Below are 14,470 nucleotides of genomic sequence, written 5' to 3'. Positions count from 1 at the left end.
TCTGGTTAGCAGGCAAGTGTCTTAGCCACTATGCTACCAGAGCTCCCTTATATTAAGTGTATATATATATATATATATATATACACACTTAATTTTAACAATCTCCTTGATACTAATGGTATCATTTCTACAAAAATGGAGAAATCATACACCCATATTGGTCCATTTATTTTGCAACCTTTACCATCCTTTATGAAATAATTGTTATTTATATTACACATTTTTATTCTTTCATGGGCATTGAAAATGCTATGTTATGACATAGTAGATTCTATTATAAGAATGTTGATGCTTCTTTTTAGCAGACAATGAAAATATACCTCTTTTTAAAAAATTTCTCCAGAGTCCTCATGAATTTGTTTTTTTGTATTTTGTTCATATGTTGGGATCTTATGCCAATATGCCAGCTATTTGACTTCTTTAAGTCTTATTTTTTGGGTGGTGGTGTGTTTTTAATCTTAAAATGAGAGTGGTAAGAGTACTTACTTAACAATTCTTACTTAATAAGAGTATTAAGATAAATAAGATTTTTTTAAACAACTCAGCATGATTTGACATATAGTAAACTCTCAGTAAATATTAATAGTATTGTGATTAGTGATACATAAAATCTGCTTTGTAAGGGTGTTACAAGGATTAACATAAATGGTAATATAAATTTAAAGAGGTTAGCTAGTGCCTACCATGTGACAATGTCTCAATAAATGATAGTATTTCTATAATTCAAATGAGTGATTATTTTTAAAAAAAGATAACGATGCAAAGGAAGGTTTTCAATCAAGTGAGAAAGCATGAGCAAATATAAGAAGTACAAATACCAAATTCTGATTCAGATTGTGACTATTATATTTAAGAACTTTGGCACTGTTAGTGGAATAATGGGATATATGAGGGGAATAAGGAAAGAAAACTAAGAACAGAAGATGAGAAGAAAGTGTAAATTAATTGTTGGCAGCCCACTACCCAAGCAGAAGTGTATCCCTGAATTGGCCTAGCTTCCCCTAAAAAAAATATTCATTAGACACATAATAAGCCTATCAGGCATTAGACAGCCTTTAAGTGCTTAGTATAGCGTGGCATGCAAAACAGATGTTGTCGCAGCTCTCATAGAGCTCTGGAAATCTCTTGTTGTAATCTTTATCAAAACATTTATTACATATCTGTCCAGTTTCAGAAATTCTACAGGAACTTTATTAAGTTAAAGTAATACAAACAGCACAATGTTACTCTCCTGCTACTAGGCTATCCATTAGTCAGTGTCCCTATTGCTAATATGACCTTAAAATTTATCTTCCAATTTAAGTTGCTTCTGAGAGGGAAAGAGGTCAATGTAAATAAACTTCTAGGACAATAAGGATACCCTGGGATTTCCCATGGCAAACCAACATGTATAATATAATATAGTAAATCCCTTTATATACAGTGTCATGCCAAGAGTGTATAGCCACAGGTTTTCTTTTTTTCTTCTTCACATTTGATTTACCTCATATACACATATCATGTATTACGTTTCCATAAGATTCCATCTTTAGCTCTTCTCTTCTCTTAGCTAAGCTTAATTTTACCTAAAAACCTCTATGCTATCGGCTCCTAAATTTCTATTTCCAGATCTACCTTGTCTTTTAACATTTAGATCCAGTTCACATAGCTGTCTGTTTGCTAGGCATTTTCACTTGAATGTCCCACAATTGGTACTAACTTTATATTCTGTAAAACTAAATTATATGCTCTTTTCCTCCTATCTGTATCTTTGGTTATGAAATTTCATTTGCCTGGAATAATCTTGTTTCCTGTTCTCTCTTCCACATCTTTTTCAGATTCACTTAATTTTCCAATATACCCAAAACATGGAGTTCTTAATATTGCAAATGTGAAACAAAGACTCTCCTTAAGAATAAACTTGACTATTCTCCACAATTGTAAAACTAACCCTCCTTCTCTCAGTAAATGACACCTAAAAAGTTAGTCTTTCCACATCAATGTTATCAGCAAATCCTGTAGATTTTACTTCCAAAATCAAGATCCAGATGGGATAAAATGTCTTTCTTCTATATTTCCAAGACTCCTTGTATATACATCTATCTTAACATTTGCCATAGTATTTTGAAACTATCTGTTTTACTCATTTTCTTCCTCCTCTATGAGATTCTTGAGGTCCAGTACTTTTCTCATTTTTTGAAGTTCTTAGTACATAATATGTACCCACATATTTATTCAACTAAGTACTTGACTGCTAACCAGAAGGCTGGCAGTTCAAACCCATCAGGCACTCCTTGGGAGGAAGGTTGGGCAATCTATTTCTGTAGTGATAACTGCCTTGGAAACCCAAGGAGGGGCCGCTATGATTTGGGGCTGACTCGATGGCACATAACAACAACAACAGCAAAGTAAAATTTAACTTTTCTTTTAAAAAATTGTAGTTAGTTCCTGGCTACCAATGTCAACCAATTGGAAGGGGATCTATGTAGGAGATCCTGGATAGAGAGGGAGAACAATGTGGACAAAACTCAAAATCATTTGGAGAAAAAAAAAGCAGGGGCAGGTTTACTGGTCTGATAGAGCCTGGTGGAACCACTGAGACTATGGCCCCTAGCTGCCCATCAGGTCTGGAAGTGAACTCACACCTGTGGCTTCCAGCCAAGCAAAAGACAGGCATATGAGTTAAACATTTACCTGAGGTAGATACACTCCTTGGAGAGAACAATCATGGGAGAGAGAAGGGCTGCTTATGCACCGGGAGACAGCTCAGGGGGCAGGAGGATATGGAGGGATGGACACAGGGAAGAGGTAATTATTGGGAGGAAATGGGAGAGGAGCTGTTGCATTGTGGTAAATTGTGGTCAATGTCGTGAGACAAAGTGTATGTGAACTGCTGTATGGAACGTGAATTTTCTCTGTAAATCTTCACTCAAATCACAATTAAAAAATGAAAAATAAATTGTAGTTAGAATTGACCTTATTTTCATTGTTTATAGTCATAGCACCCAATAATCATGCCTAGAAATGACCTCACAGTTAACTCATGTCTTGGTTACAGCATAGTAAATGTACTGGGATGTGATTCAAGATTATTTTGGGTAAATAAACAGATTAAAGACAAGCAAAGGTTTTTTTTTCGTAAGAAGTTAGGATTTTATCATAAAGGTATATATAAGTCAGAAACTGTCAAAGACACAGATTTAAGAGGGTGCGCTAGCTTGACCACTTTGTGGACAGTGAATTGTTTGTGTATTGGGAAATGCAGAGACTACTTCAGAACGTTATTGTAATAGAGTAAGAGTTGATATAGGTCTGAAGTAGGCTGATGAAGAAAGATCAGTGAATTTGAGTTTGATTTTGGAAGTAAAATCTATAGGATTTGCTGATAAAATTGATGTGGAAAGACTAACTTTTTTAGGTGTCATTTACTGAGAGAAGGAGGGTTAGTTTTACAGGAAGTATATTTCTCGTAGCAAACAAGATATTGGGTTTAAGTGAGCCAAGCTTGTAAAATACCTGTAATCCTTCCAAGTAAGATTAAAAATTGAGAGTTATCAGCATAGTGATTGTAATTAAAACCATAACACTGAATCATTTAAAGAGAGAAAGGAGAGAGAGATGGGAAGGAAACCCAGTATCAAGTCCTCATGAACCCCACATTAAAGAGATTTGGCAGAGAAGGAATGGCCAGCAAATGAAACTGAGAAAGTGACTCAAAACAGGTAGGAAGAGTAACAGAAGAGCTTTGTGTTATAGAATCTGGGGTGAGGGAAGAGAGTAGTTTCAAGAAGAAAAAATGATCTACTGTGGTAAATGCTATTGAGAGTTCAAGTAAGATTAGAATAGAAAAAAAGTATCCTTTCTTCACCAAATGTGTGCAGTTAATATACATAATAAAGTTGAGCCTCTGTCCTCAAAAAGTTCTCAGTTTCACTGAGGAGGCCAGGTTTACATGCATTAAAATATTCAGCCCTGAAAACAAGGAACTGATCAGGGTCACAATAGATGGACCTGGATAAAATGGGAGAAAGATGTGTAACAGACTCAAAATCTTAAAAACTCCTGCCTTACTGGACCAGTTGAGACTGGAGGAGTCCCTGAGATTATCCTCTTTACTTGCTCTTCAGACCTTGAACTGAAACCATCCTGAGATCACATTTTAGAGAAATAATAGATTGGCACACAAAATAAAAGATATTAGCTGTAAGTACAAGGCTCCATTATAAAAACGTCTATATGAGACCAAAAGGTCAACAATTACTCTAAAGCAAAGATAAGAAGACAAGGGGGATGATGGAAAACTAGAGCAATGGAAATGGAACAAGAATGCAGTTACGTATTTTCACTCAAATAATGTGAGTCTTCTACTTTTTTTTTTTTTCCCAACTGCTCCCTCCCCCCCCCAGGTATTTTTGTAAGCATGCTATGTTAATTTTGTACAACAACATATTTTAAAAAAATGGCAAATAAACAGAAGGCAGGTGCACAATATTTGCCTAAAAATACTGTAGTGAAAATGTTGACACTTTGTGAAAATGTTACAAATGTCACTGAATAACTTGTGTAGAAATTGCCAAATGGGAACCTAATTTTCTGTGTAAACTTTCACTGAAAACACAAAAAGATTTTATCTAAAAAAAAAAAAAAATCAGGAGCAATCATATTGTATTGGTCACTTACTGGTATTGTGTTTTCTACCCTTGGACTTTCATTCTTGGTCAGCTTTTTCCCATCCCATAGTTCATGCATAAAATCAAGTAACACAAAAGTACCTTTTCCAGTCATTGCTCTACATGACTATTCATCATCTCTAGACCTGAAACTGGCTTTTTTCCTTGTGTATCTCCAATGCCTTGCTTTGGACACAAACTCTTATTACATACCCTTGGACACTTTGACTTTGATTTCCTACTTATCTCTACAGTTGCTTACTTTTCTAATGTTGATACTCCTGTGGCTTTTAGTGAAACTCCTGGTATTCATTCCTCTCCCATGGCCTGTATGGATCACAGTCCCTGCCCTCCTTTGTGACCACCTTAACTTCCACACAATTTTTATCATTAGATTTGGCACTTTGACATGTAAATATATTAAGGGAATCTTTTATTAAAAAGGGTAAAATCCTTGTATTAGAGTTGCATTTGTGGTTGGCTGGCAGCTATTGAATCAGCCCTCAAATCACGCAATGGCATTTGTTACAGAGTAGAACTGCTCCATAGGGTTTTCTTGGCTGTAATCTTTATGGAAACAGTTTGCCAGGCATTTCTCCCAGGGAGCCATGAGATAGGTTGAAATTGCCAACCTTTAGATTAGCAACTGGCCACAAACTCCTTGCACCAACCAGGCTTCTTAGATTAGAATTAGCAGGATGTGATTTAAATAGGTAGAGGGAGGAACAGTTAAACATGAAAAACAACTTTTCTTAAGATTAACAAGTATAACTTTTTAACCCATATTCATCCTGATCCTGATTTCATCAGCAGGTTTTTTAAAAAAATAAATACATGAACAAAAATGTGATTCAAGTTATTGTTATTAGTTAAACCAAACCAAACTCACTGCCGTTGAGTCAATCTGATTCCTAGCGACCCCTCCTTGGGTTTCTGAGGCAGTATCACTGTGGAAGTAGATTGCCCAACCTTCCTTCCAAGGAGTGGCTGGTGGGTTTGAACCACCAGGCTTCTGGTTAGCAATAGGTTATGTTAAAAGAATAGACCCAGAAATATATATTGACTCAAATATAATTGCCATTTATTTCGGTTTCCATAAGAGTCCAAGATGGGTAATCCTGGTCAGTAAGTCATTTTTCAAGCAGTGATTCAGAGTCATGCGCCTTCTACCTTGTAGATATTCTAGAGCCTCAGCCTCATCTCTATGTAATGGTGAGAAGAGACAATGTGGAGGAAGCATATTTGTTTCTTAAAAGCCTTAGACCAGAAGTAACATATATTACTTCTACTTATACTCCAGTGGAGAAACTTAGTCACATGGCCACAAGCAATAACACAGGAGGTTGAGATGACATGTGTTTGTACATCCAAAGTAGGGAAAATCAATTTTAGCCATGTTGTTGTTGTTATGTACTGTTGAGTCGGCCCCAACTCATAGCGACCCCTCCTTGGGTTTGTTTCCAAGGCAGTATCACTACAGAAGTAGATTGCCCAACCTTCCCATAGTTACTTAAAAAAGGTAAAACTGATTACAAAATCCTTTGCAAATATGAGATAAAATAACTATATGAAAAAAATAATATATATGACTTAAGTACTATGTATGAGATAAGATGCCACTATTGAGTCATGGTAAGAAATAATAGAGATAACGCAGGGAATATAGGAACTAGGTATAATGCATTTCTGTGTTTAAAAGTTTCAATAGTGACTTTCTCCCCCCAAAAAAATCTGTTTTCACAATCTGAGAAGCAATATGAATTGGAAAAAAAAAAAAATGCTTCTTAAGAAAGCAAATAACAGGATTTCAATTGGCTTTATTAATGTTGTTATTTTTTAAAAAATGGCATAGAAAATAATCTATGCTTATTTATATTAACTATGTTAATTCATAGGAGCTCTGGTGGTGTAGTGCCTAAGGCATTTGACTACTAACCAGAAGGTTGGTGGTTCAAACCCACCAGCCACTCCTAGGAAGAAAGACTGGGCAAGCATCTCTACTTGTGTAGAGATACAGGAAAACCAAGGAGGGGTCACTGTGAGTGGGTCACTCACTCATCATCAGTGAGTTTGGCTTTTGGATGCTAATTCATATTTCTCTGCTGTATGATGCAGGTCAGAAGGAATCTGAAGATGAAATTGAGGATGAAGTATTGGATGCCAGCTTTAGAATAACAGTGTCTAAACTACCCATACTTTCTTCAGATTCATCAAAGGATGCTGCAGTACTGAAAGAACAAAAACAAGATCTTTTTCCTACATATGGCCAGCCATTATCTGCCATTCATCAAAAACCAATAATTAAAAGTGACACATTGTCAGAGAGGAATGCAAAAAAAGAGTTTTATATAACACAAAGAAGTGGTATAAAACTCCAAGTACTTTGTGATATTGATAGATATTACTCAGAACAAAAGAAATACGAAAGCTATAAAAAAAAAGTAGCAGCTGTAGCCACGGCACAAGAAGACAAAGCTACAACTACACAAGCTGTCAAAGAAAGTGTACGTAAGAAAAAATATGCTGTACAACAACGAAATGAAAAAGATACTGAGGCAATTCAGAACAGTTTACAACAACGTTGGCAGGACAGATCCAACTACATTGAAAAAGTCAGAGAGAGGAGAATTCGATTTCTAGAAGAAAAGAAGAAAAAGTCTGCAGATCGCTTAATAATTCAAGAATTAAGTAATGAGCGCACTCTTTTCACACAAGGAATGATTAAAGTCGACAAATTGAGGAAGAATGAGGCTATTTTAAAAGAGAAAAGCCACATTGTTCAGCAAAAATTACTAATAGAAAAATATCAGAAAGAGTTGCTTAAACAAATGAAGGAAATTAGGTAGGTACAGTTTCAATACAGTAGAAGTTTTTATGTTATTATATGCAAATACTGCATAGTAAGTTGAGTGGTAACAAAGAGTGTCTCACAACATAATATAATCTAGTTTGGAAAAAGGAAGCAAAGAATATGTAATATGATACATATTGATATATTAATATGTGTTGCATATTAATATATTAGGAAAGATTATATGACAAATCAACTTTATCTCTCCCCAACCCCATCCTCATGCAAGATTCTTAATGAATGTTCTTATTGTAGAAAATGACATCATCATAAGCCTCTGTATCAGTGCTAGAAACCTCAGTCTTTTACAACTCAATCTCCCTCATTAATAACATTGAATATTCTCCCCTATCCTATTCATTTTATTTCTGTCCTTCCTTTTCCATCCCACCTCTCCTAATGTAATATGGTGGTTGTTAGGTATTGTAGAGTCAGCTCCATCTCATAGAGACCCTACATACAACAGAAAGAAATACTGCACAATCCTGGGCCATCCTCACAATCCTTGCTATACTTGAGCCCCTTATTGCAGCCACTGTGTTAATCTCATTGAGAGTCTTCCTCTTCTTTGTTGACCCTCTACATTACTAAGCATGATATCCTTCTCCAGGGAATGGTCCCTTCTGACAACATAACAAATATAGGTGAGACAAAGTCTGGCCATTCTCACCTGCAAGGAGCATTCTAGCTGTACTTCTTCTGGGACATATTTGTTCATTCTTCTGACAGTCCATGGTATTGTCACTATTAGCCCACACCATAATTTAATGGAATTAACTCTTCTTTGGTCTTCCTTGTTAATCATCCAGCTTTCACATGCATATGAAGCTATTGAAGGTAACATGGCCTAGGTCAGGTAAACTTTAGTCTTCAAAGTAACATCATTGCTTCTTAACACTTACAGTCTTTTGCAGAAGATCTTCCCAGTGCAGTATGATGTCTAATTTCCTGACTGCTGCTTCCATGGATGTTGACTGTGGACCCAAGTAAAATGAAATCCCTGACAACTTCAGCCTTTTTTCTGTTTATCATCATGTTGCTTACTGGTCCAGTCATGAGGATTTTCATTTTCTTTATGTTGAGGTATAATCCATACTGAAGAGTATAGTCTTTGATCTTTATCAGTAAGTGTTTCACATCATATTCACTTTTATCAAGCAAGGTTGTATCATCTGCATCCTCCAATCCTGACACCACATTCTTCTTCATAAAGTCCATCTACTCTGATTATTTGCTCAGGATACAGACTGAATAAGTATGGTGAAAGGATACATCCCTGATGTACTCTCTTCCTGATTTTAAACCATGAAGAATCACTTTATTCTGTTTGAATGACAGTCTCCTAGTCTATGTGGAGTTTCCTCATGAGAACAATTAAAGTATTCTGGAATTCTAATTTGTTGCAACATTATCTATAATCAATTATAATCTGCACAGTTGATTATTTTTGCATAGATAATGAAACACAGGTAGATATCTTTCGGATATTCATTGCTTTCAGCTAAGATCCATCTGACGTCAACAGTGAGGTTCCTCATTCCACGTCCTCTTCAGAATCCAGCTTGCATTTCTGGCAGTTTTCTGTCAATATACTGCTGCAACTGTTTTTGATGATCTTCAGTAAGTTTTTATTTGCATGTGAAATTAATGATACTGTTCTATAATATCCATATTCTGTTGGATCACCTTTCTTTGGAATGGATAGAAATCATGATCTCTTCCTGTTAGTTGGCCAGGTAGCTGTCTTCCAAATTTATTGCCATAAATGAGTAAGTGCCTCCAGCACTGCATCCATTTGTTGAAACATCTTAATGGGTATTTATCAATTCCTGGAGCCTTGTTTTTCACCAATTCCTTTAGTGAAGCTTTGACTTCTTTCTTCAGTACCCTTGGTTCTTGATCCTATGCTACCTCTTGAAATAGTTGGACACTGAACAGTTCTTTTTGATAGAGTGACTCTGTCTATTCCCTCCATCTTCGTTTGATGCTTCCTACATCCTTCTATATTTTGCCCATAGAATCCTCTTCAGTATTGCAACTCATGGATTAAATTTTTACTTGAGTTCTTTCAGCTTGAACAATGCTCAGCATATTCTTCCCTTTTCATTTTCTAACTCTAGGTTGTTTGCACATTTCATTATAATACTTTACTTTGTCTTCTTGAACTGCCTTTTGAAGTATACTGTTCATTTCTTTCATTTCAGCATTTCTTCAATATGCTTTAGCTACTCTCCATCGAAGAGCAAGTTTCAGAGTCTTTCCTGACATCCGTTTTGGCCTTTTCTTCTTTTCTTGTCTTTTTAATGACCTTTTCCTTTCTTCATATATGATGTTCTTAATGTTATACACAACTTGACTCATCTTCAGTCATTAGTGTTCAGTGAATCAAATCAGTTCTTCAGATGGTCTCTAAATTCAGTTGAGATATGATCAAAGTTGTATTTTGGTTGTCATGGACTTATTTTAATTTTCTTTAGCTTCAACTTGAACTTGCATATGAGTAATTGATGGTCTATTCCACAGTCAGCTTCTGGCATTATACTGACACCTCTTTCCACAGACATAGTGGTTCTGAGGTCTGTGTATTCCATTTTTCAAGGTCTACATATATAGCTGGTGTTTCTATTGTTGAAAAAAGAAGGTATCTGTAATGAATAAGTCATTGGTCTTGAAAAATTCTATCATGCAATCTGCAGCATCACTTCTATCACCAAGGCCATATTTTTCCAACTACTGATGATTCTTTGTTTCCAGCGTTAGCATTCCAATCACCAATAATTATCAATGCATCCTGATTGCATGTTTGTTCAATTTCAGACTGCAGATGTTGGTAAAAATCTTCAATTTCTTTGTCTTTGTCTTTAGTACTTGGTGTGTAAATTTGAATAATAGTAGTAACAAATCTTCCTAGTAGGTGTATGGATATACCCTATCACTGCCAGCATTGTACTTCAGGATAGATCTTGAGATGTTCTTTTTGACAATGAATGCAACACCATTCCACTTCAGTTTGTCATTCATGACATAGTAGATCATATGACTGTCTGATTCAAAATGACCAATACTAGTCCATTTCAGCTCACTAATGCCTAGGATATTGATCTTTATCCATTCCATTTCATTTTCGACAACATCCAATTTTCCTAGATTCATACTTCATACATTCCATGTTCTGATTATTAATGAATGTTTGCAGCTGTTTCTTCCCATGTGGAGTTGTGCTCCATCAACAAATGAAGGTCCTGATAGTTTTACTCAATCCATGTCATTAAGGTCGACTTTCCTTTGAAGAGGCAGCTCTTCCCCAGTCATGTTTTGAGTGCTTCCAACCTGAGAAGCTCATCTTCTGGGACTATATCAGATAATAATTCACATCTCCTCATGAAGTTTTCCAGTAATATATCCAACAGTGTTTCATTGCTATTCATAAGGTTTTCCAGTGGCCTGTTTTTTTTTTTTTTTTTTTGTTTGTTTCTTTATTTTTTAAATTAATCCTTCTTCCCAGTCTATCTGCATCTGAAAGTGCCACTGAAACCTGTCCACCATGGGTGACCCTGCTAGTATTTGAAATACCAGTGGCATGGCCTCCAGCCTCACAGCAACATGCAAGCCACCACAGCACAACAAACTGACAAACTGGTGGGCTGTAATTTAGGCTCTCATAATTGCTCACAGTACCCTTACTACTGAGATCTTCATATCCATTCTCCATCATTTCCTCAATCCATGTTGTGTTGTTGTTATGTGCCATCGAGTTGGACAACCCCTTCTTGGGTTTCCAAGGCAGTGTTACTACGGAACCCCTCCTTGGGTTTCCAAGGCAGTGTTACTACGGAAGTAGATTGCCCAATCCATAGCCTTTTAAAATAAAGGTCTGATCATGCCATTTCCACTTAAATGTGTTGATAGCTTGCAGTTCCCCTCAGAATAAAATCTACTGTTCTCTGACTGGTATTTTGGATACCATGGTCAGTTGCAGTCTATCTTTTTAGACTCCTATCACACCATTTATTTCCCCCTAAAACCTCCTTCTTCTTCCCCTAATAGCACTGTCTCTTTCAGAGACCAGCTGAAATATTCACCACTCCCTAACCAAGCTAGGGTATTTTCAGTTGCCTTATATACATGCAAAAGCTGGATAATGAATAAGGAAGATCCAAGAAGAATTGTAGTATTTGACTTATGGTGTTGGCAATGAATGTTTAATAGACCATGGACTCTCAGAAGGAACAAATCTTCCTTATAAGAAGTACATCTAGAATACTCCTTATAAGTGATGGCAAGACTTCAGCTTAGTACTTTAGACATGTTATCAAGAGGGATGAGTCCCTGAAGAAAGACATCAAAAGAGATGTAAAGATATGTGGTAAAGTGGTAGGTCAGCAAAAAAAGAGGAAGACCTCAATCAGATGGATTGATCCAAGGGCTGCAATGATAGGCTTACACATATCAGCAGTTGAGGATGATAGAGGAGCCACAGGACCAGGCAGTGTTCATTCTGTTGTACATCAGGTCACTATGAGTTGGAACTGACTTGATGGTGTCTAACAATACCATCCATCTTTACACTTTCTTGTCTCAATGGCTGAACTGATACTATCCCTTTTTCAGGAGCTCTGGTGGTGTAGTGCCTAAGGCATTTGACTGCTAACCAGAAGGCTGGCGGTTCAAACCCAGCTACCACTCCTTGGAAGGAAGGTTGGGCAATATACTTCTGTAGTGATACTGCCTTGGAAACCCAAGGAGGGGTTGCTATGAGTCGGATCTGACTCGATGGCAGTGAGTTTGGTTTTGTTTTTGGATCCCCTTTTTCTTCAAATATAAACTCCACCAGGGCATACATGACTATATTACTGTTATTTTCCTCATATCATTATGCTATACAAGCCTCTATATTACTGTGTAAATTAGAATGCCCTTGGGTATTCACATTGGTAAGGAATTGGTGACTTTATGTGAAGGAGAGGCCCTTTCCTCTTGAGGGAGACATGCTACTAGGCCCTGATGCTTGACTGAGTGCACTTGGGTCTCACCACTTTTTGCCCCCATCATGCAGTATAAAAACTGCCCAACCACTGGCAAAATCTTATTATCCATCTTTTAGTAACCAAGGAGTCCTGGTGGCCCACTAGTTAAGCATTATGTTCCTAAACAAAAGGTCGGTGGTTCAACCCCACCAGTTGCTTCGTGGGACAAAGATGAGCTAGTCTGCCATTGTAAACACATTTACAGCCTTGGACACCCTATGGGGCAGTTCTACTTTGTCCAAATGAGTCTTTAAGAGTTAAAATGGACTTAACGGCAGTAGGTTTTTTGGGGGTTTAGTAACCAACTCAAATGTCACCCCCATTTTTATCTCTCCCCAACTGCTCTTCCATTCTGAATTTGTCTCTTTCATTTGGAGGTGTTCTCATAGTACTTTATTTAAACCTCAGTTGTAACAGTTATCACGAGAGGAGTGAGGTCATGATTAATTTGTGAGGTCCTTTATAAAACAATTTGATCTATATTTCTACTTCAGCTCTTGCTGCTGTACTTTGTTAATGATATTTAATCAGTAAATACGGAGGAATATAGATATAAATTCATGTTTTAAAATTAGTAATGGTCGTGTATGTAAGCCATTTAGTTATATAACTGTGTTTGGAGAAGAGTGAGTACTTTTTGTGTATTTATACTCACACCTAAGCTATTGAATTGAGGAATAGTGCATGTTTCCCTAAGCATTTGTATAATGAAGGCATGTAATCAGAATTATTAAATACTTAGATAAATATAATTAATCAAGCTATGAAAATAATTTCACTAGTCATTAGGTGAGGTATCCATCTTAAAACAAGTGCTTATTTCATGCCAATAAATTTGCTGTGCACATTTTTTTTTCTTTTCTTATGTAATCATTGCTATTTCTACCAAGGAATGACAAATGCAAAATCCAAACCCATTGCCATTGAGTCAATTCTGACTCACAGCCACTCTATAGGACAGAGTAGAACTGGCCCATAGGGATTCCAAGGCTGAAAATTTTTACAGAAGCCACAAAGTGGCTGGTAGGTTTAAACTGCCTACCTTTTAGTTAGCAGCCAAAAGCTTTCACCACTGTGTCACCAGAAATTCTACTTCCAATGCAAATAGTTCAAGTGGTGATTTACTACTGGCTATTACCAGCCATTCCACAAAAGGGAGAAGGGGCAATCTATTTCCATAAAGATTTACCACCTCGTAAAACAGTGGGGGTTGCTATAAGTCAGAATTGACTCCATGGCAGTGAGATTATTATTTTTGGTACTGGAGATTACTATGGCAGGTGATGTGAGGATATGAAGATTATTTGGCCTCAAGAAATTGAAAGTCTACTGGAAAAGTAAGCACTGAAGGAGCAAGATTATGAGAGTTAAGTAACAACACAAGAAATAATAACTATAAAGAGACAGAATCGGAATTCAAATAAGATGGTAGATAATAAATATGTGAGAAAAATCTAGGAAACCTTAAAATAGAAGGCTTCACTAAACACCAAGTGTTAATTCATTTCACTTATCTCCTGTCCTCCACTCAGAGAAAAGTAAGATGTTCCTGATTTTCTAACCACTAACAGTACAGTGGAAAAGATAAGCAAATATTTGAATTATGAACAAATGTGATGGTGTTGTTGTTAGGTGCTGTTGAGTATCTCCAACTCATAGAGATCTTATGCACAACAGAAAGAAACACTGCCCAGTCCTGTGCCAGCCCCACAATCCCTGCTATACCCCAGCCCATCATTGTAGCCACTGCTTCAATCCATCTGATTGTGGGCCTTCCCCTTTTTTGCTGACCCTCCAGAGACCCTCTCCCCAGAGAATAGTCCCTTCTTACAACATGACCATAATAGATGAGATGAAGTCTGGCTATTTTCATTCCCAGGGATCATTCTAGCTGCACTTCTTCCAGGACAGATTTGTTAGTTCTTTTAGCAGTCCACAGTATT

At 36.7% G+C, this 14,470-nt stretch overlaps 1 protein-coding gene across 1 annotated transcript in view; it reads left to right on the top strand.

The window, feature by feature from the left end:
• Nucleotides 1–14,470, top strand: part of LRRIQ3 (leucine rich repeats and IQ motif containing 3) — a 343,148-nt gene that overhangs the window by 317,428 nt on the left and 11,250 nt on the right. The window contains exon 6 of the mRNA XM_007949630.1: nt 6,765–7,491. Within this exon, the coding sequence (XP_007947821.1) occupies nt 6,765–7,491 (727 nt within the window). The remainder of the gene's footprint in view (nt 1–6,764; nt 7,492–14,470) is intronic.

This window comes from Orycteropus afer, unplaced genomic scaffold, assembly GCF_000298275.1.
Source record: "Orycteropus afer afer isolate SDZICR_OR568_19922 unplaced genomic scaffold, OryAfe1.0 scaffold00248, whole genome shotgun sequence".
NCBI classification, from domain to species: Eukaryota; Metazoa; Chordata; class Mammalia; order Tubulidentata; family Orycteropodidae; genus Orycteropus; species Orycteropus afer.
Note: the sequence above shows the minus strand (reverse complement) of the source record. Positions and strands in the feature narration are given on the sequence as shown.